Source organism: Bacillus rossius, chromosome 17 (assembly GCF_032445375.1).
Source record: "Bacillus rossius redtenbacheri isolate Brsri chromosome 17, Brsri_v3, whole genome shotgun sequence".
Taxonomy (NCBI): Eukaryota; Metazoa; Arthropoda; class Insecta; order Phasmatodea; family Bacillidae; genus Bacillus; species Bacillus rossius.
Window position 1 is genome coordinate 25,682,385 of NC_086344.1, and position 25,569 is coordinate 25,707,953.

The 25,569-nt window shown below is 36.7% G+C and overlaps 2 protein-coding genes across 7 annotated transcripts in view; one reads left to right on the forward strand and one right to left on the reverse strand.

Annotated features, from left to right (window-relative positions):
- The window catches only part of LOC134540972 (F-box/LRR-repeat protein 4), a 69,590-nt gene extending 53,803 nt beyond the window's left edge, over positions 1-15,787 (reverse strand). For all 5 annotated transcript variants that reach the window (XM_063384066.1, XM_063384067.1, XM_063384065.1 and 2 more), the window contains exons 1-3: positions 15,394-15,787; positions 9,755-9,848; positions 4,732-4,924 (exon numbers count right to left, since the gene is read on the reverse strand). In XM_063384066.1, coding sequence (XP_063240136.1) covers positions 4,732-4,924; positions 9,755-9,848; positions 15,394-15,552 — 446 coding nt within the window. In that variant the 5' untranslated portion in view covers positions 15,553-15,787. The remainder of the gene's footprint in view (positions 1-4,731; positions 4,925-9,754; positions 9,849-15,393) is intronic.
- A 458-nt stretch (positions 15,788-16,245) lies between these two features.
- LOC134540576 (translocon-associated protein subunit gamma) lies at positions 16,246-25,480 on the forward strand. 2 transcript variants are annotated; one of them, XM_063383395.1, is made up of 5 exons: positions 16,250-16,534; positions 16,620-16,747; positions 21,054-21,145; positions 22,379-22,510; positions 25,345-25,480. In XM_063383395.1, exons 1-5 carry the CDS (start codon positions 16,402-16,404, stop codon positions 25,409-25,411), a joined length of 552 nt encoding a protein of 183 aa, XP_063239465.1. In that variant the 5' UTR covers positions 16,250-16,401; the 3' UTR covers positions 25,412-25,480. The 2 variants fall into 2 exon arrangements, with proteins under 2 accessions (XP_063239464.1, XP_063239465.1); XM_063383394.1 differs by lacking the exon at positions 25,345-25,480 and having other exon boundaries at positions 16,246-16,534; positions 22,379-23,050.
- Positions 25,481-25,569: the final 89 nt, after the last annotated feature.

A 25,569-nucleotide genomic window follows, 5' to 3' on the forward strand; every position in this document is an offset into this window, starting at 1 on the left:
TATAATGCTATGATTTTTACCAAAGCTGTGGAAACTAAAAGAGGAGGTCGTATTATAATCTCAAACTTGTGTCTCGCCATTGGAAATGGCTTTGTTGAAAAACTACATGCTCTAACTCTTAAAAGTGTCACTTATGCCACTTTAAAATGACGTTAATTACCGGCTCCTGAACATCCAATTAGTTGGAAAACTATGTACATGCTCTGCCAGTAAACTGTATCACTTATGCCAATTTAGTTCTGAGCATCCTGAACCTCTGCACAGGCGTGACGGATAAGATATGGAGGGTGAAGAAGAGGTGCAAATAAGTTTGTCACCGGGTTTGTTTTGCTTCTCCTCTTTCACCTTCCCAGATGACCATCCACCTTTCTGAACTACAGCCATAATTTTTTTTTTTAACTGTATCTTGGTGTTTTAAAAGAGAGAGTGTAAATCACTATACTGACGAAAGCAGCACCAGGAAAAGGTCTAGTAAATATGGAATTAATCATTTAAATAATTTTCATGCGCTATGTACTCGAATTGTGATATCCAATCCATAAAGTATTTTTCATAAGCATTAATTTTCTTGGTAAATATGGTGAAAATTTGTGATGAAACACAATATGCAAGAGTGCCATCGAGACTACGGGAATAGTACTTACATAACAGTAATGACATAACATGGAATAACCAACAAAGGGTGTGGCCAAGACTTAATAAGTTACCGGCTACGAAATTCTTCTGCTTTGATAAGATGAGATAATGTTGCACTTGATGTATTCAAACAAAATTTGCCGCTTGTAAAAAAGTTTTCCCAGTCGAAAAGACCAAAACGCTTCACAACAGAGTTTTACTGAATTTTCCAATAAGTACCCTATTTACTCGCATATAGGTCGCGGCAATTTTACCAGATTGTATGGGGAAAAAATGAAGTGCAACCTATATGTGAAGAAAATTTTTTTTAAATTTTCGAGGAATTTTTTTTTGCAATATTTTGCTTTAAAATGCGAAAAAGAAGATTATATAGGTATAGGCAAATTTATTTACAATTACACATACAGCGAAACCCCTTATTTACGTTACCGTTATTTACGTTTTCCCGTTATTTGCACTATATTCTTCAGGTCCAGTTTAGTTCCCATTTAGTCCAACACAATGCTTTCACGTGAATTACGTCTCAAAAATAGAATCCATCTTGCTATTTACGTCACGTAACAACCATAAACAACCAGAAAATACCGTGGGTACTTTAGAGTAGATAAGATTAGCTAGTAGGCCTAAAAACATCGTGAAAAACGTAACGTTTATAGTCGGCAATGAACATTTTAAATCGCAAAATATACATATTTTATAACATGAAAAGTTGCTTTTATTTCTAAAAAATGTAATAATTTAAGCCTAGGCGTGTAAAAGTCCGAGTAATTATAGCAGGAGACAATCTAAAATGCACGAGGGAAAAACGTAAACTCACGAATGTATAAACGTGGCAGATTGTTAAGTTCTGATACTGTATTTATGTCACAACTTAGCCGAAATACTGGTACGAGACAAACAAATGTATTTAGGTCACCTTGTAACTGTTTTAACGTTATGACTGCTCAATCTCTTGAAAAAAAATTAAAATTTGGATTGTAGTTGCAGTATTTGCGTGGAATGACTTAGGCTGTTGTTGTCCCAAGCACTCAGTCCTGGACGGCCGGATAGAGCCGCAGGATAGAGCCAAGTTCCGCGCGGTCGCTATTGACGGTAAATTTACATCAATTTGCAGCCCTCTTATTTAATTTTTTTTACTGTGGTGCAATGCGTATGTGTAATGAATTACCAGTGCGACCTATATGGGGGAAATCTTAAATACCAAATTCAAGACCTCACATTATGGGTGCGACCTATCTGCGATGGCGACCTATATGCGAGTAAATACGGTATTTTTCAAATTATAAAAGTTCTAACTAGTCAAAATCAAACAAAAATGAATTATTATTAGTGTTGGGCAGCATCACAATTTTATGGGAAAAAACTGGAAATTATCTTTACTGAAACATAGAGTGGGAAATTACTTTTTCCCATTTCCTGATTTTATTGCAGTCTTCCCTTCTGGCCATTGCAACTAGCATATAGCATGATATGCTACGTACTTCTTCCCATTCCCCTCCCTTTGCCGTCTTCCCATTCCACCACTAGTGCATGCATTGGAGTGGCGTCACCGCTGATGCACTTCTCTCCTGTACCGGTTTCTCCACCACGTAACTCACTATTTCTCTCATGTGATCAGAATTTTTCGTAATGTTCAAAAAATTTAGCCCCCCTCAGCAAAGAAGTATCAAACAAAAAGTTTCTCAGGTTTTATTTAAAGTTAAAATTATTAAGAGGAAAAGTTAAAATCATTAGAAAGGTAAAATTGCTTGTATTTATAGGTCTAGTGCTTGATTTCTTCAAACTACGTATTATGCAGGAAATTTTCTTGAGTCTGATTTTCTTAAGAGTGATTTACTGTATAAATATAATTCTTTATTAACCTTTTAACGCAGATAAACATTTCTGATATTAGAAAGTTAATCTTTCAGATGATATGTAAATAAATGTAAGGTTCCAATGCCAGTGTTGAAACGGAAATTTTAAGTTTGAAACAGAAACATGTTGGGTAAAAGGTAAACTTCGAAGCTGACAGGGTTATTTGGCAGCTGGAAGGAAATATTTGTCTACCAAAAGGAAAATTCATTCCTTCACAGTCTTACCAAAAGGAAAATTCATTCCTTCACAGTCTTACCAAAAGGAAAATTCATTCCTTGACAGTCTTAGTCATCATGGAGTTTAAGACTTTAGGGAGTGGGGTGTACAAACTTTGCCATGTTAATAACTGAAGTGAAACTGAGAATGAAGCTTCACTAACTTTTTCCATCTAGACAACAAAACATTGTTTTGGTTACAATGAAGTTTAATACTCATTAAGAGGGGAGAAACTATTATTGCTGAGACTGAGACACAGTTTTTGAAGTCGTTTTGTGCCCAACCACTAGATACAGTAGTAGTAACTTTCATACTATTATATTACTAACATAACTACATTGTAATATGCACCAGCTATTTTCAAGAAAACCAACCAAAGAAAAATTAGTTCAGTTTATTTCCATAACCACATATTTTGTGGTGAGGCATACCAGAAATGCTGCATCGCCTATCTATTTATATAGAACATAATTTTTTTTTATTACGAACCAGTATCAAGTGTTTTTTTTTTTTTTGCACAGCAACTATCTTCTACAACTAACACTTTGTATTTAAAACTCTCACACAAGATTTTTTTGCTAGTAGTTATGGGCCCACCCAACAGATAACGTCACATGTCGCCCAACACATGGTTTCAGTTTCCACCGTAAGAGTCACACTTCTGTATCTCCCTCCTTGTTCTATGGTACTTATTGCTTGCTAATGTGTCATTACCACCTATGTTTAAAGAAACAATTTTAAAATTCTTTTTAGAGCCAGTTTTTATACAGCGACAGTTGATTTTCCAAACCAGAATGCCTTACTTCTATAGGAGCTTCAAAATAAATTTTATTATAACTGTTGTATGTCATACAGTAATTTTTATTCATAATAAGCAATATGTAGATCTACTATTAGCAGTACCATGCCTAATTTTATGTTAAGAAGCTAAAATCTTTTCAGAGATATTTTCCACAAGACAAAGTGAACAGTCTCGATTATCTGGGAGCGGATTGTCTGCTTCCCGGTTTAACCGTGCCATGTTTCTCTACAGTAATAAATACATGGACGCAAAAATAATTTTTGACCATTTATTTATTTTTGTGATCTATTGATGTGATATAGCATTTTATGCTGTGATTACAAATGAAAAATGCTGTCAAACATAGCATACATAGTTGGTAAGATGCATAAATATTTGCATCATGAACTTCGAAACTGCTACAACCAATTATAAATGCACCCCCTTGTGAGCCGTGCGCGCTTGTGTTCCACATGCCCTCGTGAACCACGGCACGGCACGGCACGGCACGGTGAGGCTGTTGCGTAGTTCCAAGACAGCAGTCGCAACGCAGCAGTATATTTTTTCTGTCATATTATTTAGACAGTACGGTCCAATAATAAACACAAACGAGTGGTATGTGACATTCAACACAAATTAAAAACTATCAACCAGCTGGATGTGAAATACAGCTGGCTATGTTTTAGTGGTATACACTGCAACTTTTTCTGTAAATTACTTCTAACACTTTACTACCTATTGCGTACAACATTATACTGCGTTTGTCTATGTGATCTTTTTATGTTTATGGGTTGGTACGGAGGAGGAAGTGTTGTTTGTCGAAACATGGTCGGATATGGAGAGTGTTTTGTTTGTGGTTGTATTGCCGGTTTGTTTTTTGTTCAAGGATGTACAGAGTTATGTTGTGGAGAAGAATGGAGATATAAATGTGCTGATTAAGGATTCAACTTGGTTATCATTACAAATATAAAAGTGTAATAGTTGTAATGAAATTTTTTTTTGACTAAAACAATTTTTTCGACGTTGGTTTAACCATATTTTTCGGTTATCCACGGACCCCTCACCAGTCATTACCGCGGATAGTCGGGGAGTCTACTGACATAGGACTGTAAATTTGAGTGAGGTGTAAAAAAAAAAGTGAAAGTTAGCAAAATGCTGCAGCACCATATTCCGTTTGTTCGGGGACTTTGTCGTGACTGTCGACGTCTGCGTGACCTGTAGACACCTAGGCCAGCACTCACTTGGCGGGGAAGTGGACCCGCGCGATGTCCGGGGAGAAGATGCGCGGCACATGCCCCACGACCTGAGGGCCGCCCTCCCACAGCCTCGCCCAGCGGTCGCCGTCCGACGCCCAGACGCGCACAACGGCGCCCGGGTTGTAGATCTCGTACACGTGCACGCGGGACGGGAACACCGCCTGCTCAAACTCCAGCTCTGGCCAACACAAGAGCACCGCAGCCATCGGTTAGAGACCTGAAGAATTTGCGGGTTCATTTCGTGTCATGCTAAAATTCAAATAATTATACCTTGGTGCTGCTTCTGTCATTGGTTCACTGTTAATCTGCAGGAACGAGGGCCAATTAGAGACCCCACACTCGTAGAAGTGTTGAATCACAGGCCCACCCGGTCGAGACGACTCACAAGTCAGCAGCCAATGAACAGTTGGGCATTTTCCCGAGTGTGTGGAGGATATTGGAGTCTATCCTGGCGGTCATTGAACCCGCAAATTTTTCCGGTCTCTAGTCATCTGTCATCAACTACTTTACATCCGGGACATTTGGGGCCACTGCCAAGAAGGCCTGTGCGAATACCAGTTTTCTGATGCGAAGAGAACATCAGATCAAATGATTAAAACATTCACGATGCCGAGCCAAATTACGAAAATTTTTCTCTGCAAGTCTGTATGTATTACACTTATTTTATATATATACTGGATTGAAGTAAAAAAATTAATATTTTAACGTCTGCAATATTTGAACTCGTTAAGTGAATAACAAATTTGGCTCCATATTTATTTATTTATTTATTTATTTATTTATTTATTAAATTTGTGACATGCACACCAACAGCCGAAGCTTTGGAGGTGTGCACAGAACAAGTAATAAAAACACGACACATACAAACGAATAAATACAACATAAACAGGATAATAAAAGACGACACATACAAGCGAATAAATACAACATACACAGGATAATAAAAGATGACACAATAACAAACAAAACAAAACAAAACAGCAACAGAGATAATCTTAACTAAATGATCTAGAATGGGAAGAATAAACAGGATTATAAAATTACTCAAAATATTAGGGTAATCATAAAAATTAAAATTTAAAGTTTTTAATAAAATTTTCATATTTATTGAAATTTGAGATAAGTCTGTAAATTAAATCATTATTCTTGTGTAAGGAACATAATAGGGATCGAAGGCGGCTTTTGAACTGCGGGACTCGAATACCAGAGTTATCAAGTAAGTATAAGCAATTAATTTTTGAACTATAGCACTTAAACACAAACAGGGCATCCAGATGGATGCGACGATTTGAAAGAGATTCTAATTTGGGTAATTAATGGTGTCTAGAACTAATTATTTTGAAAAATTTATTTTGTATGGATTCAATTTTGTCACTATCGGTGGTGTTAATACTGTTCCAGATAACTGAGCAATATTCAAGTTTACTTCTGACTAAGGACAAATAAAGAGTAAGAATGGATTCAATATTAGATGCATAGTAAGTTATATAATTTATTAAATATAAGGTTCTACGGGAAAAGGATACTAAAGAATTAACATGTTGATGAAAGAATAGTTTGGAGTCAAGAATAACACCAAGATCTTTTATACTAAGAGATTTGGAAATTTTTGAGTTGTCACCAGTCAATAAAAATAATAAAATAATCATGCATAATATTAATATTGAGCATTCATAAAAGATCAACTGCCATCTGATGATTTTTTTAAGTAACTAACTTTATTCATGAAAAACATATATAATATAAAAAACAACTAAATATTATCTATACCATAAAAAAAGTTTTTCTATCTATAATGCTGCGATTAACAAAGATTTTGCCTATTTCAAAAATAAAATAGTCAGAATTAGGCACATTTTAATGTCACATTAAGTACTTAAAAATATCGTAAAATCAATTGAAAAATTTGTTTTAAAATTTTTACTAAACAAATAACTACCTCATTATTAAAATAAATACTAAAGTATATAAAAATACAAGGTGAAACACTTTCGCTAAGTCAATGCTTCGCATAGGTCTACTGCCATGCTGGATAAGCAATTTTGTCAGATTATCATAAGTGGATACATAGAAGTGTCTTGATAATCCGGATTAGATGGGACCAGGCCCTGTCTGTACCACCCAAAGTCCAGATTAAACGGAATTTGCCTTAAAATGCACCTAAAACAAGTTTAAGATGGGAAACCAAAACTATAAAAAATTGATGTTTAATTTTTTTTATGAATACGATTCCCGAAACTAAATTTAATTTTTAATACTACTGTATACTTAGAAACAAGTTTTTAAGCTACAAAAATTAGTCACTACATTTTTTTTTTAATCCAGTTCGATTATCCAAGTGTCTAGACGAGGGAGCTTCGGATTTATGAGATTCTATTGTAGTTTTAACGGGAAAACCAAACGTGAAAATGTGAATTTTAACCTACTACAAAACAGACCAAAAATAAAAACTTACAGTGACAAACTCTGAGCGAACTAAAAAAAATCTGAATGCGAGCACCTCAATTGGTGCCAAATTACTGGCTGTGCCGAACCATAGAACACCATCTTAAAGATACTTCACTCTACAGGCTTAACATTCTTTACATACGTAATTGTCTTATTTTATTTTAACTTATTTATCTTTATGTTTCAGAACTCTGGATTGTTGTAGCATTGCAGTATACAAGCCTTTTCTACTAATAAAAGTGTTACTAAGAATGGGTTAGGTTGCCAGTATATTTTATTCTGAATTTATAATTATTTAATAATCATGTTTCTTCTATCATTCTTTCAACTTTGTTTTGCTACTTATATTTAACTAATATTATGTGCAATAATTTTTTTCTATTATTTATTTAAATTTGAATATTGTATTATAATTATATATTACGTTTTTATTAGAATGCAGATGCTGACTGTGTCTGAGGTGATGCGAAAAAAAGAGAGAGGCATAAGAGGCCTGTAAGTGCGAGTGAGAACGAAACAGTGATTTCCCAGTAAGAGAGAGACTGTAACGATATCTCGTCACTGCATGGGAACTGGAGAGAGAAGGAGAAAGGGAATCCCCTGTTTCTATGTGAGAAAATGGTTTTCAGTGTATATGTTCTGTGTTCTGATTGGCTTGAAATTGTTAGTGTGAATGAAGCGGGTGTGTGATTGGTCGGTGAGGTCATGTGACTGCCCTCCCTGCGTGAAGGACACAGTGTCATGATCTCACCAGTCGTTTGTCTATCGCTGCACCAGGAGGGCGCGTTCGGTGGCTTCTCACGAAATTTGTAGTAATTGTGGAATAGAAAACTTAACGCCGGTAGCTCAAGCCATGCCGTTTAATCATTTGTTGTTTTGAAACTTTTTGAACATTTTTAATGAGAAATTGCGGTTACTGACGTCGGCGTTTGGCTCGTGGCGACTGTGTTTCACCAAGTGCGGCTAGGTTTGAGGCCGCACTGATTTCATGTACTTACAGTAAGATGTTACTGAAGGACTTAAGCTATGTTTGTTTTCGTTAATTCTCATCGCCCGAGCTGCGAGCAATTCTTGACAGACGGATATACGTGTTGAATGAGTGAGCAAAATATTGAAAGTGATTGGATTCAGTTGTTTCGTCTTTCGGATAATAAAACTCTCAAATTAAAAAGAAAGAAAATTCTTTTATTTCATATAACGAACCGTTATATTGTTGCTGGGTAAAGTAATATGTTTCCTGGTATTCATATCTAGTTCACACTTCTGAATAAATATTTTTGTATTTTTAATAGAAAATTAAGAAAACAATGAGTTTTTAATTAACTGTAAATCAAACATGTTTCGTAATGTGTTTGTTTATTTTTTTGTGTTTCAAAAACATTGTGCAGGAAAACTAAAGCACTAATTACGAAATCCAAAAAAAACGTGACCTTTCTGTGCTCTTGTTGTGAAGAAATTATCACAGACTGGCATTTTATTTTTAGGATTGACTGCATGAGAGGGAGAGGTCCACACTCGAAAGTCACTTTAACGTAAGTACAGGAAAACTTTTCAGCCATCCTCACAGGTAATAGGTCACGCAAGGTTTTCACTAATTCTGTTGGTGGTAGACATTTATGTATTTTATCAAATTACTTACATACAGAACTTCTGTAAAAGCAGCATTAAAAAAAAAACCTGAATGTAACCTATCCTGTTTGGTGACAAATTGCATGCCTGGTAATCACATTTTCACATCTCTTTGATTAGTTTGAATTTCTTACAACTTTTTTCACATAAGCATTGCATATTTACTGTTTGTTGTTAAAACTTGCACTAGTTTCTATTTACACAGAATCTGCCATTACTTTGATACTGTTTTTGAAATAACACCATTACAGAACTCTGGATACTTACTTCCTGGTTTTTGTATCTAGATCATCCTTTTTACTTTGGACTTTATTAACAGAAAATTTAGATGCAGTAATGAATTGTTTAATTTTAGATCAAAGTTGTTACATAAAAATATATGTAGTTCTGAATACATTACAGATTTGGTTATTTTATGTAACTTTTCAAAACATTTTGTAGAAAAAAGCGAGCACTAACTAAGAAATCTGAAACAATGCAGCCCTTCTGTGCTCTGGATACGAAGAAATTGCTCTGCTTTATCATCGGTCTCACACACTCCGTCTGGACTCTTCCGATATTTTAGCGTGCGAGCATCCGCCGAGCATGCTGGTGCAAACATAGGGACCGTTCTATTTTTCACAATGTTGCTTGTACTGGTCCAGTGTAAGCAAACAGAAAAAACAATTCACAGCAGTAATGAATTAATTCTAGCCCATTTCAGCATGCATATTAATTAAATAAATTTTAGTACAAAATTGGACTTCCTGTCGAAAATAATAAAATCTTAATCTTTTAGCACGCGTATCGCTCGCTAACTTTCTTGAACACCGACTACCAGAGAAATGAGAATCCCACTTTCTTGTGCCACTTTCATACTCCCTTTCGCGTAAAATAGAGACGCCTGCATGAGCCAGACTCTGGGGAAAGGTGTCGTCTGATAGTTGCCAACCTATGTAGTCCTGGCTGGCGATGTCACCGCACGTCTGCGGCATGTACACCTCGCTTCTCGACGGGGCCTCGTCCCACCACCGCCCGTACGTCCTCTGGAAAACAAACCACCGGTGAATCACTGCATCACCACACCCGGATTGCACAACTAAAACTTTATTTTTTAGAACTATAAAAAAGAGACACTTAAATTATGTATGATAAACCAAGGCCGTAGAGTTTACAGGAGGAAAGTGGAAGGTGGAAGGGGAGAGGGTGGAAGGAGGGAAGGGTGGAAGGAGGGAAGGGTGGAAGGAGGGAAGGGGGAAGGGTGAAGGGGGGAGGGGGCAAGGGGGAAGGGGGGAGGGGGCAAGGGGGAAGGGTGAAGGGGGGAAGGTGTAAGGGGGAAGGTGTAAGGGTGGAAGGGTTGAAGGGGGGAAGGGTTGAAGGGGGGAAGGGTTGAAGGGGGGAAGGTGGAAGGGGGAACGGTGGAAGGGGGAGGAGGAAGGGCAGAAGGGTGGAAGGGGGAGGGGGAAGGTCAGAAGGGGGGAAGGGGTGAAAGGCAGAAGGGTTAAAGGTGGGAAAGGCGGAAGGGGTGAAGGGGTGAAGGGCGGAAGGGGTGAAGTTGGGAAGGGGTGAAGGTGGGAAGGGGGGAGGCCTGGTTGAGTTCTGAGATTTTTTTTTTTAATCGTGAGTCTACCCCGAAAGAAGGATGAGATGACACATCTATTGTTAATAAATTGGAAACCTAACAAGTTATGCGATAACGTGGAGATCACATTTACAGTTATCACCACGACAACGTTTAGTCTTTATATATGTATATATAGCGGGGTTTGAAAAATGAACATCACCTAATGGCGAGCCCGAGGGTCTTAGTTGCTGTCTACAAATAGCGCAGATTTAGAAAGAAACAGTACACTAATGAGAATAAACAAAAAACACACAAAAAAAAATGTTAGAAAACATAGTGGCCTTTTATACAATAGAGACACAAGGCACACACAGTTCAGTTCAGTGTGCACACAGTGTCTTCTTTACTCCTGACGAAGCAATGTTAGACGCAGCTTGGAGGAGGGCTGATATATCATTTGAAGGCTTAAAGACTAAAAATACTTATCAAAATATGTTCCAAACACATTCAACATGTAAAATATTTTCCCCATACACAGTTTACAATGTTACCATTTCCATCAATGCTACGCAAACAATGCTGTAAGTCTGTACAGGCCCTGTCACACAGTCAAATTTTCGCTTCCAACACCTTCCAATAAAGTTGTGCCAAATAAAGTTAAGGGTAATGACATCAAAAACATCACTAGTCCTGCCATGTACCTATGTTTGACAATTTGGATTACTTGAGTTTCCATCAAATATATTTCATATAGAACGAGTTATATTATATGTTTGGATGCTGGATGCAACCAGCCAATCAAAATCGTACCTTTTGAAAATGGAAATGACATACGTTTTGGTCTCAACGAGTCCTTAAAATGTCCTTAAAATGGTGAACAACTCATGTGCGATTAAATAGGTTATAAAGGTAATTTCACTAAAATATTGTTAATATGAATGTCATATGCGAAATAATTTTGTGTTAATAGGAAATTATTTGTCTGTAACATTAAAAAAATCACTAACATTTATTTTATTAATTAACAGGTATTTATGTGGGTTGAATTTAAAAAGGTTTTAAAAAAATTTTAAAGTAAAAAAGAATACCTAGTTAAAAAATTTCATCCGGCAATATGATATATTATTTAATTCCAAAAATAAGATTAAAATGTAAAAGTTTGTAATAGCTCAAACCAAAAGTAATCTTGGATAGTGTAACGTGATTTTAAACATATTTGAGATGGTCTGTCCAAATTTATATAATGGAGAAAATTGAAAACCATTTTCCGTCCAATACTAGCCGTCCAACTACATTGTCAAATATAGTTGGAGACAAATATTTGATAGTGACAGGGCCTTATTGATTATGAGCATGTGAATGACTATCAACATTTTATAGTGCATTAAATTAATTAATCAATACAGTTGATTCATTAGTTTTAATGTTTAATTAATGATCTTAACATGGGTTTTCAACCACACATTTTTTTAAGACAAAGGTACACAATATTATTAAAAAATTTCTTATTCAGTTTGATTATTAACTTTGCATCAATTTGTGTTCTCCCTGTTTTCCAAATGTTCACTGTCTGTGGGAACCACGCCTTCCAAAAGCGATAACTACATTTTCTGGGCAAACAAGGATTAAACTGCAGCTCGATAACAACGCTACAAAAATTCTACTGTGTCCACCCGCGCAGACGAGCCAAGACACAGTATTGATTTCTGGCCGACCTCAACTCGAGGAAGCCTGACAAGTCCGACGTAAGAGGATTAGTGGACGGCAGGGTTAAGAACAAAGTACGAAACCCCAAACTGAACTGTAAATATGCCTGTGAGAAGCTATGACCGAGTGAATCAGTCGAAGCTCTTTTTAATATTTCATTTGACTCCGCTAGGAAATTTTCTATTGTTTTATTTGAAGCTTTGGTTGTATGCATCTCATGTGATGCTTTGCGTTTGTTGCAAAGTTTTAAAACACTGGATCATGATAAAAAAAAATTTTGTTTCAATAAATTAGGATACTTAAATAAAGGTTGCACCAAGATGTACAAAAATACCCACGATTAGGGAAAACATGATGGAAGAATATAGAAGGCAGGATATACAGGACAATGCCTGGGATTATATTTCAACGGAATGCTATCAAACCGAGTTGTATTTATTCTGAAATGATCCATTAATTTGGCTTAGTCCTGATGCAACTGCTTCATCAAATGATGAAATACTCCAAATTAATTTCTTTTTGGATTAACTATTTCCTTTAACACGTACATAATGTGAGAGCCAGCAGAATATTATCATCGTCGGAATCATCATTTTAATTCCACAGCATGTGTCTCTCCGACATCGCGAACTGGACTATCCTGTCTGGCCACCCGGTGCAGCAAACATAGCGAACAGCAGAAACATAACGTAGCTGTCTGTGTGGGCTCAGCTTGAGTCTGTAGTAAAGTAGTCAGTTTGTCAGCTATCTCAACATGTAAAAACGAAAAAAAAAAAAAAAAAAGAGGAAAACAATTTACAGCTACATGTATATAATTTAGATTAAAAAACACAAACTTATTATTGGCTGAACGTAAAAGAAAAAAATGCAAAAAAAAATTTCTGTGTGTTTTTTTATGTTTTTTAGTAATTAAATGTTTTAAAATGTAGTAACGCAAACTTACAATAACATTTTCATGTTTTTAATTTTGTCTTTTAAATGCAGTGTGTTTATGTTTGAAAGAGATATAGGTTGTGAAAATTGACTGTCACGCCAAATAATGTCTAACATGTCAAACATTACACACACACACACACACACAGCTCTTAAGGTGGACAGGCCCTTTAAGTGTCCCGCCTTACTGGGCACACACACAGTGTGCAGAGCATCAGGAAAAACCACGCAATTTGAAAACAACTCAAGATATCTGAGTGGGGTCTGTTTTACAAAACCATTTAAGAATTCGCTGAAGGTATATTAAGTTTTTGAACTGTATTTATAGAAGAGTTAAAATGACTAAAAGGTGTGTGTTTTCAGAGCAATTTTTATGGCGTAAAACAACCGGTACAGATTCTTGAAAGCACCTAAGGAACTTGCATTACACCTTTCTCTTCATTTCTCCACCATGTATTACAGTCACTGCTTGAATTTCATGTACAATGCACGACAAAAAGACTGCGCTGCAATTCAGAGCCTTGTGCTTAGAGGAGACACCGCGCTAGAAGCACCAGTGAGCGTCGCGCTTATCGTCCCGCCTCGCCAACATAGATACACCCCTGAACTGGCGGGCCCCTTAAAGGGCTTGCCACATTTGTGCAGTCACATCTGTCTGATCTAGCAGAGCTGATGGTTAGAGACCTGCAAAATTCGCGGTTTCGATGGCCTTCAGGATAGACTGCACATACCCCTCCCTGTACACTCGGGCAAATAACGCAAGTTCATTGGCTGCCGACTTGTAAGTCGTCTCATCTGGTTTGTCTGTGATTCAATCATTCTTTGGTTGAGGGTTTATAACTGGTTGAGATTCGTCCAGATGAACAGTAAGCCAATAGCAAAATTATCTAAGAGGTATATGTGTTTGAATTCTAGCCTATCACCGAATGAATCCGCGAATTTTGCAGGTCTCTACTGATGGTGCATGTGCAGATACTGCATTCAATTGGTCAACGTGGCTGTGACATCAGGTGCAGATGGTGCAGTCTCCGTGGAGCAGATCTGTCTGACCAGAGCTGGCCAACTGAACTTCTGCACCATCTGCATCTGACATCATGAACTATATTCACCAACGATGAAAGCAAAGTGTACAAACTGTAAAATTGCACAAAAATATTTATCTCTTTAAAACAAATTTAATTTGAAGTTTTTTTTTTTTATCTTGGGCACCATTTTATTGTCCGTCCGTCCGTCCGTCCCAAATTAAGTTGTTCAGAAAATGAAAACGACATACCTGCAAAAGTAAATAAGAATTAAAAGAGCATGTAGGCGTCAAAATAATAAGTTTTTCCGTAATATATATTAACTCTTAATTTAAAACATTATGTAGGCCATACACTGTTCTGCTGGTTTACACTGAAGAAAAAGCAAGCAAAAGATTAATACACAAACACGCACAGAAAACCAAACTTAAATCAGCCAATACCAAATGTTAAATGAATAGACAGACAGCACAGAGAATTCCGGGGAAGATTTCCTCAATGACACACAGTGCAAACTAGCAATAGTATATGCCCAACATAATGTATTAGGTATATCTACTGTGAATCAAATGAATCGCATAAATGAATGTGGCACGTTGCAACAGAAAACACACCAAGGCCCTGCTGCAGTTGCATCTGTCTCGTCTGTTGTGTCGTCCGACCACGCTGTCAGATACGTTTTCTCAGTGGTGTAGCTAAGGTGACTGGCGCCCCTGGCCAGAATTGAAAATAGATTAAAATTGGATTAAAAGATAGTTGGGGGGGGGGGAGGAGGGTTCCGTAAAGCGAAACCACCGTCGCGGTGGCGTCCCCCACCCCTCCACTGCTCCGGCGCCCCTGGCGGGGGCCATCCCTGCCACCTGCTTGCTACGCCACTGCGTTTTCTGTAGCTGCGTCCACACTGAATTTCATTTGTCTAGGTGCATCTGGCTCTTGCTTCTCATAGCCAAATATTGTTCATGACAATATAACTGATTGAAAGTTAGACAGCTCTGGTACATCCACTGCAACAACACCTGACATCACAGGTCACATGAACCAGTCAAATGCCATATCCACATCTGCGCCATCAGCTGCGACACATCAGACAGATGCGACTACCGTCAGACAAATGTGACTGCATGAATGTGGCAAGGCCTTCAATTTAAAACTTCTAAAATGAGTAGAGTGAACCCAAGACTTAAGTACAATAAAACAATATTTTTATAATTTATTTCTCTAAGTTTCTGAATATAACAAAATACCCACTACATTTCTCAATTAAATAGATTTACTAAGAAAATTTCCACCAAAACATCTACACGATATAGATGGTAAAATAAAAATATTTTCAGTAAAAAGGTGGGAAGAGCTTAATTAGCTTACCATTACAAATGTTTGAGGAAAATCCCCGTAATCTGGAAATTTGCTTGGCCTCCCTGTAATATTGTAAGCTGTGTACGAAATACTAAAATCACTCCCATACTGCGAGCTGTAACTACGAACTTCTTGCACAAACTGTTCGATGAAAACGCATTTTTCCATCTTCAACGAAGCACCAACAACAACCACCTCACGCGCACGACCACATGTAAATAACACAATTGAATTATAAACAAAAGCTAGTTACGTAACAATAAATTCCCCAAAGAGCTCTGTGGTCAGCGATATTGTGCATGTACGTTTTTTTTTTTTTCACAGCCAAAACTATAAAAGAAGCGCAAAATAATGTTTATAGGTATTATAAAACATGTAAAACTATCGTGCCTATGATCATTAATTTTTGGTTGTAAACTTAAAAAAAAAAAACATAATAGTAACGGGAAGCTTCCCAATTCTAAAGGCGCAACTCGTACAATCCAAAATCACAAAATTTAACATTTTTGTTAATTCTGGTCCTAGCATAAAAAAATCACAAGGGACTGTTTTCCGCAAAGACTACATAATTTTTCCGTTTATAAATAAACACAGCAATGTTCTTATGGAAGTTGTAACCAGAGAAATAATTATTAAAACTTTTAGTTTTAATTATATTTATTAATTTATTACTATTAATTAATTTTTTGAGTTTATACTTAAAAATATTTTAACTACTGCGTACTTTTATTTAATTAGTTAAAACAAATGCCCAGAGTTTTGAGTTATACTTGTTTAAGCATTTTCACACCACTATTTATCTCATGCCACAACACTAACAACCAAAGGTTACTCCCGTGCTCATAGCACGTATTCAGTTTCCTGTTTCGTGTGATGACGTTTTAATAATACAGGTTCTTCACATACTTGCGAACCAAACAAAACGAAAGTAACCTCCTGGAAACATCACACATGTAAGTTGTGTTGTGATCAAGCTGCTATATTGTTCGAAGTTTTGCTTTGTATAACAGAGCTAACATGTCGGGAAAGCAAGCAAAATCATTCACGAAGGAAGAAGAATTACTTTTACAAGATTTCAGCAGGAATGTGTCCACAAAATCGTCTGCTTTATTTTACGGAAACGCTTTCATCGTGTCTGCCATACCAATATGTAAGTAATTTTTGTCGTTAAATCACAGAAATTGTTGCTCGCAAGTACAGTTTTTTTTTTCAAATGCTTTACGTTCGTTTTGCAGGGCTCTTTTGGAGGATACATATGATTGACCTATATTCTTCACTCATTTCATTTATTGTGGTTACGCTTGTGAGCACATACTTGGTTGCTCTGGCGTATAAGAACACGAAATTTGTTCTGAAACATAAGGTATGTATTCCTTTGTATGTTATACTTAAGGTAGAGAAAGTAGGGTAAATATGTAGTGTACGGATTATCGTCAAAAAATTTTTAAAAAATCTGAAATAACTTTCATTATATGCTCTTTTACGTCCTCTTTTCAAAACAGCCTGCGGAGATATGAAATTCCAATTACTTCAGGAGATATCGAATTTTTTAATTTTCATATTTGGGCTATATTTGTTAAAAAAAAATTTTAATTCCGAAAATATTTTTATTCTGTGCTCTTTAACTTCCTCTTTTCATTAAACCCGGCGGAGATAAGAAATTCCAAATACTTTAGGAGATATCGAATTTTTTAATTTTCATCCTGTGCACTTATGCGGCGTTCAACATTGTTGCTTGTTTATGTGTAGGTTTTTTTTTTTTTTTTTTCGCGACGTAGGTGAACGACTACACCATTTTCTACTAATGGCAAAGGAATAATTGTACCCGCCTCTAACTTAGGTGAGTTTTTAACGTTTCAAATTTTAATGTTTTATTTGTTGCGCAAGTAATAAGTAAAAAGAAAATTACGTGAGTTCCTACTGTTCATCCTTTGTCCCGGTTTGTTAGGTCAGGTCAGCTACATTATAAATACTTTAAAACTAAACAACCGTTAAAATAATATAATTATATTATTTTTAATGTCCATTCAGTTTCAAAGTATGTATAATGTAGCTGACCTGACCTAATCTACCTTTGTCCCGTTTTGTTAGGTCAGGTCATTTACATTATTAATACTTAAAACTATACAACAAATAAAATTAATTGATATTATTTTTAATTTCCGTTTATTTTGAAGTATTTATAATGTAACTAACCTTAGCTAATGGAAAATTTCTGTTATTTAGGGCCGGTTTCACCAAGCAGGTTTAATTTTCTTACAAAACGAGATTTAAAAAACTAGATGAAGTATAATCGTAAGTTTAATTCCAACGTGTGTTTCACCATCGTTACACAAGTTTAAATTAATCGAGATTTCTAAAACTCGATTTATAAATGCCTTCCACATAAAAACACCCATTACCTAGCGAATATACCCGAATATCTGTCGGAGATACCCGAATATGTATTTTTTTCCTTTTGTAGATGCAGCTTTTGGCCGAGCGTAATTTATGGTGGCCGCATCAACATAAAAAAAAATTTTTTTTTTTTTTTTTTTGAAAAATTATTAATACCGTGGAAATTGTCATATCTCATATAAACATGATTGGCAATGGTGCAGTTTCAGCTGTAATTAAAGAAAAGCGGCAAAGAAGTCGAAATCTTTCGCCACATGAGAAGACAGTTTTGTTAGATCAGTCTATGTGCAGACTGTTTCGACAGACGGAAATGGGTTCTGAAGTCCACTTCATCATAGCTTTCAAAATAATTACTCCTTTCGTGAATTGTACGAGGTCGACGCAAGGTAATAAAATCATCTTCATCCGAATCTTCTTCAAATATAACATTGTAAGCTGCTCAAGCCATTTGTTTACATACGTTAAGCGAGATTAGCTGCGCAAACTGGATGAACTTGGCCAGTTAATATAAAATCTTGCTTTACTCTGGAAAATCGAGATTACGCATGTGGTGAAACGCTGACTCGACTAAACGAGTTTATATTGAAACTAATCGAGATTAATTTGCTTAAACTAAGTTGGTGAAACCGGCCCTTAGGCATTCACGTTTCACGCACACACAGCAAAATATAAAATGGCGTCGGTCGAATGATTATATAGGTCTTGTATTGCAAAATAAGAACGGCTATATCTCCAAAAGTAATTGGAATTTCTTATCTCCATAGGCTGTTTTGAAAAGAGGATGTAAAAAAGCATATAATAAAAGTTATTTCAGATTTTTAAAATTTTTTTGACCATAATCCGTACACTACATATTTACCGAAAGTAGTTGTTATGCTTAACATTTGTTTTTAAAGGCAGAGCTGAAGGAGCTAGGTAAGGAAGTGGGGAGGAAAACAAGGGTGGCCACGGATGCATACATGGAAAGGCCAATGGGAGAAGGATACATCGGACCGTTACACCTATGTACAAACAGTTAAGGGAGAGGAGGGAATAGTGATGTTAAGAGAGGATCATTAATGTGGAGTGGATCGGTATAAGGCACGGTTTCAGGAGATAGTTGTCAAGTGAAACACACATGGCAGGATTACTAGAAGATGTAAAAACGGTGAACGGCGAAAGCAATTAGGAGAAATATTCATTTATTTGAAAAGGAGTTTGATAAAGAGGCTAATGGAGAAGGTAGAGTTGGGTAGGAGACTTCCTTAGGAATAAAAGACATGGAGAGAGTGGGAGAGGAAAGGTCTGAAGAGGGGAAAGTGACGTCAGGAGTGCGGTAGGGGTGTGTGTGGGGTCCCTGTTTTTCACAGTAATGATGAATGGTATAGGAGATATAATGGAGGCCAGGAGGAGAATGTTTGTTGACAATTGCATTGTGTATCAGGTAGTGGGGAAAGGAGGATCTGATAAGGCTAAGAACAATAGACAGAGGAGAACAGGATGTCATTGAATGTTGTAAAGATGAAGGTGGTATAGTACGAGGAAGATTGGTTTATTGCTGGAAGGGGCGGGAGATAGTGGAGGCAGAAGACTCAAGTACCAGGGAATAACCTTAACTTACAGAAACAGTTAGGATGGGCAAAACAGGTTCAGCAGGTGGTGAGTTGCTTGGCAGGAACCTACTGGAAGCAGGCAGAAGGTATGCTCCATGTTGGTCAGGACAAGGATGGAGTAGTACGCTGCGGTGATCTGGGATCCCTATATAGTGACTGAGGTAAGGGAAGAGAGTGAAATGCGTGGTCCATCTTGAAATGATTAAATAATTGGGGTGGGAAGCATTACAGTGGAGGAGGAGGGTGGAAAGGTTAGAAAGGCTGATGGAGGTGATAGAGAGAGTGGACTGTGGGCAGCTGGGATTGAGGGTGCACAGAGTTGGATATAGAGGGCGGAGAGATCATGTGTGGAAGTTCCAAAGGGAATGAAGACACACCATAGTGAGTACAGGGAGAGAGTGGAATGGGGTGCAGGAAGGTATGCTGGATGCAAGGGATCTGAGGAGGTATCTTAGAGATTGGGGGGGGGGGGGGGAGAGAGAGAGAGAGAGAAAGAAAGAAAGACACAGTGCCAGGTGAAAGCCCAATTGCGAGTGTGTAATTCGAATGAAACATGTGATCTACTACTGTTACGTACGTCCGTTGATGTTGGCTATTTCTGAATTCTGGCCTAATGGATCATTTAGTCCTTATAGTTTGGAGTGCACTTTGCTCGCTGACTGTTCCATCCATCGATAGCCCCTGGCCCAGTGAGCTCGCGTACCACCCCAGCCCATACTGCTGATACCCTGCTTAGTTCTGTTGGCTTACCATTGGAGACCAAAATCTCATAATTAGCTTGTAAAAACAAATTATTAATTATTTAAATTTTTATTTGCATGTGTTTTGAGAGTAAATATTGAGCGCAGGGCTCCATCGAAACAAAGGCAAACAAATATTTGAAAATTCATTTTTTTACTTCTTTTACCTTTTTCCTAATTACTGTTTAAAACAACATTGCGATACTTCAAGTAATTTCGCAGAAATGACAAGTTTCAATGGTAAGGTTAGGTACAACAATGCAATTGTTTATATTGGTTTATAGTTGTTATAAAATTATTATCATTACCCTGCTTTAATAGCATGGCCGAGACTGTTTTCCTGATCTTGTGTCGCTGCTCTACTGTTTACATCATACTAGCTGCAATTTGATCCTGTGGTTCTCCACAGAGATCCGTAGGAATAAGGAATTTTTAATGTTAGTATGTTACAGCTGGGGGCAAGACTGTTTTCCACTTTAATTGGTTTTGTATTTCAGGTGAATATTTAACTGTAAAATAATTCTGCCGTAGCTAATGAAATAAATGAACTATTGTAAAGCCATTTTACACTGGAAGTACGTAGGTAAGAATTTTTAAATTTTTGTTTGCCATTGTTTCAATGCACCCCTATGCTCAATGTTAACCTATTTCCTATTTGAGTATTCTAAATTAATAAAACATGTATAAAGCCCTAGTTACCTTATTGTTTTACATAGAAGTTAGATGATTTTTGTGGTGTCTCTTTCTTTTCTCAATTAAGGTACCATAATAAAACCCAAATAATTTTTTGTGTAAAACAGTTTTATGTTTTGCTGATTTAGTGGATTTGTTTCCCTTGCTGCGTGGCAGATGGTGAAATTTACATGTTCATGTACATTCACAAGAAAATTATCTTTACCAGTAATAATTGTTTGTTAAAGAAATTAAAATTTTTCAACAGGTGGCTGTGAAAAGGGAAGATGCTGTCAACCGAGAAATGTCGAGGAAACTCTCGGAGGACAAGAAAATGAGCAAGAAGGAAAAGGATGAGAGGTAAATAGGCAGACTTGTTTCGCTAGAATTTTGCATACAAATAAAGAGAATAATTCCTGTCAGGAATTGTTATACAAACATGCATACAAGCATTAAAAATTTCTAAACACTGTAAAAAAAAAATATCTTAATTTGGGTCAAAAGTTAGTTAAGAGTGTAAGGTTATAAATTAAAATTAAATGCATTAAATTTTAAGAAATTGGTGAGAAAATATAAAAGTTTCTTTCCCAAAAAATTGTTGAAGGTTTATCTTTTATTTTTATTTTTTAGATTTGTTTATAAAATGGTAATAAATTTAGAGCCTGATAATTAATTATTTGAATATTTAATATTTTTGTTTATTTGAGGTAGATGAAGCTATCTACAAAATGTACTTGTTCTATAATACTCTGTAATTTCTCTTATTGTAATAACTTAAAAATTAAAAGCTTTATCAGCATAATTTTTTTATGATTTTTTTAACACTATTTATGCCAAGGCATTCACTGAGGGACAGTTTTTCAGACCAATTGAATCTTAATCCTAAAAACTAATGACTTATTAATTGGACTTAGGCCTAGATATCTAGGATTGGTGATCATTTCACAGACATTCTATTTATCAAATATTTAATGGTAGATATTAACAGATGATTGTTTAAACGTTTGATTGCAGACAATTGTATGAGTGTATTCGAATCTAGTAAATAATTAATTGATTAAAAAAATCTGAAAACTAATTTGTAGAGTCAGCTTTTATTCATTTACAAAATTAGTAATTACCTAAATTATTGCACATGAAACTAACTCAACCAAACATATGCCACTGTATGTCATAGAGAAACCTCAATAATTGAGGGGAAAATGATGAATACACAACACAAATAAAACATCAAGACGATTTTGGCTTGTTTCCTGTGTGTTTTTCTAATCATAATTTTTGCGCATTTGAGGTTTCTCTACGACATTCAGTGTTGCCAGCAAAGGCGTAGGTTCAAAATTTAATTCAATCTTTTCAATTGCAAGAATGATAAAAAGAAAACTAACCATTACACTCATTTCAACCATTGGTATTCAGTCCAAACATATTTATGAAAGATCAAATACTTGCAGTGATGGAATTTTACTTTCGTAGAATGGCGAAATGACTTTCTATAAATCATTTTTTTCCTTCAATGAGATTTAATTATACAGAGATTTATAAGAGAATTAAGTAGCACAATTAGTAGTTGCTGTTGGTTGTTTGTTCTTTTAGAATCCTGTGGAAGAAGAATGAAGTAGCTGATTTCGAGGCCACAACCTTCTCCATCTTCTACAACAACGCATTGTTTCTGGCGCTGGTCATCTTTTCCAGCTTCTACGTTCTTAAGGCGTTCACACCTGCCGTGTATCCTTTGTGGCAGGAATGTACGCATGTTCACTTAATGTGCGGTTTCAGTGTTTGTCTCAGCGTGTCCACAGATCAGGAAAGTCACGAAAATGTAATTGGAGGACTGATCCCGAACAGTAATAAAGCTGGACGTTGAAAATTAAATTTTAAACAGCTGTTCGCTAACATGCGTTTCGTGTTTCGACACCTTGCTTTGGTTTATGAACACACATAAAATAAAATAAAAATCATGTGGAAATTATCTTTGAAAAGGCTTTTAGCTTTCTAACTAAACCTTTTTAGTTTGAAATTGAAATAACTCCAACCCGAACAGGTTCATAATACATGCAACAAGTTGCATAGTTAGACATATTCCAGTGAAATATTTCAAAGTGCGGAGAAATCGTGGTAATAGTTAGGGTTGTAGTTTACTATTTGCAGTGACGATTGTGATGACGTTCCACACAACCTAAATTACCGTATTCACTCGCGTAATGTCCGCCCTCGCATAATGTCCGCACCCTTTATTTATATATCCTTAAAAGAAAAAATTAAAAATTCGCATAATGTCCGCACTAGTCATCTACGGCGGGCAACACAACTTTGGCCACCCCTAAAGGACGCAGTACGAATGGAAAGTTGACGGCTCTGTAAACAAAGCAGTGACCTTGAGCTGTCCTTTCTCTCCTGTCCTGAAAGGGTGGGGAAATTCGTTGAACTGAACAAAGCACGGTAACGGTAAACACAGCTGACCAACACGGACGCAAGTTCCAGGCATGAGTTTCCCGTCGAGTCTTGTAGTGTAGAGTACAGAATGGGTAAATATAAATCCTTCACTGCGCGGTTTAAATTAAGAGTTGTTCGTTATGCTGAAGAGCATGGGAACAGGGCTGCTGAAAGGGAGTTTGAAGTGCACGAAAAAATTGTTCGTCAGTGGCGGAAAATAAAAGAACAGTTGCAGTCAACAAATGCAACATGGCGTGGATCAGTCTTGTTTTCTGTTGAGGTAAGACACGCAGTGCAGCGTAAAAGAAACGTCAACTTTAATTAGTGTGTACCCTGTTTTACGTGTCTGGACAGAACAGAATCCCTCCCTTGGTCATTCTCACGCTCTAAATGTATCCTTCCCCTTCCTCCTCCGCTACGTCACTAAGGCCATCAGAATGCCGGGAGGGGGGGGGGGGGAGTACAGTGCGCAGCAGATGTGGAACTGGTGAGTCACTGCGCTGTTGCCAGCTCGCTGGTTCCCTACGCGCCGCACGTAAGGATATGGTACGGCTAAAATATTGCAGCCGTGCCGTTAATAGCCGTTTTAATCCATCACATATTAATCACATTAATAAGGCACACGTAACCACACTTATTTCAGTGTAGCGCGTAATTTTTTTTAATGTTCCGGCAGATGCGAGACAGTTACCGGTGGCAATTACAGCAAAGTAAACATGGTCTAAGCCAGGTTGTTTGCAAGCGATCCCGCAGCAATATTCTTTTAAAATAGCTAGTGAAATCCAAATTGATTTTAGATACGTTTTGTGCCTTTTTAGTAATAATTAAGACACAAAATTTTGTATTTTTGTATTTTTCCTCGCATAATGTCCGCACCCTATTTTTTTTGGCCAAAAATGTGGTAAAATTACTGCGGACATTACGCGAGTGATTACGGTATGTGCAGACCTACAGTTGACTAACCAAATTACTTCCTCTTGAGATGTGAGAATTATTTCTGTAACATCTGCTGTATTCACCTAAACCTGCTTATTGGTTTGACTGTGCCAAACATATCATAGGTTTTTTTTTTAATTATTATTAATTTTAAAAATGGCTACTAGCATCTACTTTTGCATGTTCAGTAATTGAACTACTATTGTTTGTGGAGAGCTTTCAAATCTTTCATTGGCTCACGTACGTAGCAAGTCATTATCTATCTTGCTATGGCAGTCAACATGGCATCTAATATTTTGTTGTGCCTTAACAAACTCTGCGCAAGTAGCGTAGCTGCGGAATGGTAGGCACAAAATTAGTCATATTCTCGTCAGCATATTAAGCTAACATTTCAAGAACGCATCTTCCATGTCCAATTATTTTTATAAAGAGTATTTTTTTTTCTAGTGCAATTACTGGTCAAAATCAGATAAAACTCTAGTTTTGGTCATGACTTTTCCAAGACGTCAAAATAGCATTTTAAGAGGTTAGTTAACATTAGAAATGGGCCAATCAAATCCTCAAATCCTTAGTATTCTATATATTCAAGGGAAAAGAATCAAAGAAAAATATATGAGGAAAAAATGAAATAAATTTCCTGACAACCTCTGAAGTTTAGAAGGTAATTTTTTTTCTTATCATGTTACCATTCCTCAAGATATTGTACAAATGAAATTACAATTGTATTGATTCTGAAAACTTAGTTTGTGAAACACACATTTATAAAGGATTGAATGTGTTAACATTTTTTGACCCTCAAGACGTAGATCCATATTCGAGATTTAGATTCGAGATTTAGATTCGAGATAATTGGGTATCAGTAGGGACCGGAAAAATTTGTGGGTTCAGTGACCTGTAGGATGAACCCCATAGTTCTACGTACTCTCGGTCAAATGCCACCCACTCAGTGGCTGCTGTCTTGTGAGACGTCCCAACGTAGCAGCCTGTGATTTGATAAAGCTTTGGTTGGGTGTTTCTCATTGGCCCAGAGTCATCCATGTGAGTTGTGAGCCAATAGCAGAGGCAGCACTGAGGTATAACTATTTGTATTTTAGCCTATCGCGAAATCAATTCGCGAATTTTTCCGGTCTCTAGGTATCAGTGAAGTTCCTCCAATTAGTAATTATGTTTTTACCTTGACGAGCTCACAGGAACTACGTGTTGTCTGTCGGAGCAGCTGGGGGTCTTCTCGCCTTGCTGTCCACGGGCTCGCAGTAGTGCCACTCGTCGCAGGAAGTATTGTTAGTTTGATAATTTCTAATAAACGTTGAATGTGGTGGATTTTTACACACGTGGAGTCTTTTTTTTTTTTTTTTTTACCTGTGCCCTCACATCTGTTGTGCCATATTTATAGCACGGAGCTGTCTCCAAGACTG

Coding starts and splice junctions, on each gene's coding strand:
- LOC134540576 (XM_063383394.1), top strand. CDS start 16,402: ATGTCGGGAAAGCAAGCAAAATCATTCACGAAGGAAGAAGAATTACTT. Junction 16,535..16,619: donor CGTGTCTGCCATACCAATAT/GTAAGTAATTTT, acceptor TTCGTTTTGCAG/GGCTCTTTTGGAGGATACAT. Junction 21,146..22,378: donor AAGAAGGAAAAGGATGAGAG/GTAAATAGGCAG, acceptor TTGTTCTTTTAG/AATCCTGTGGAAGAAGAATG.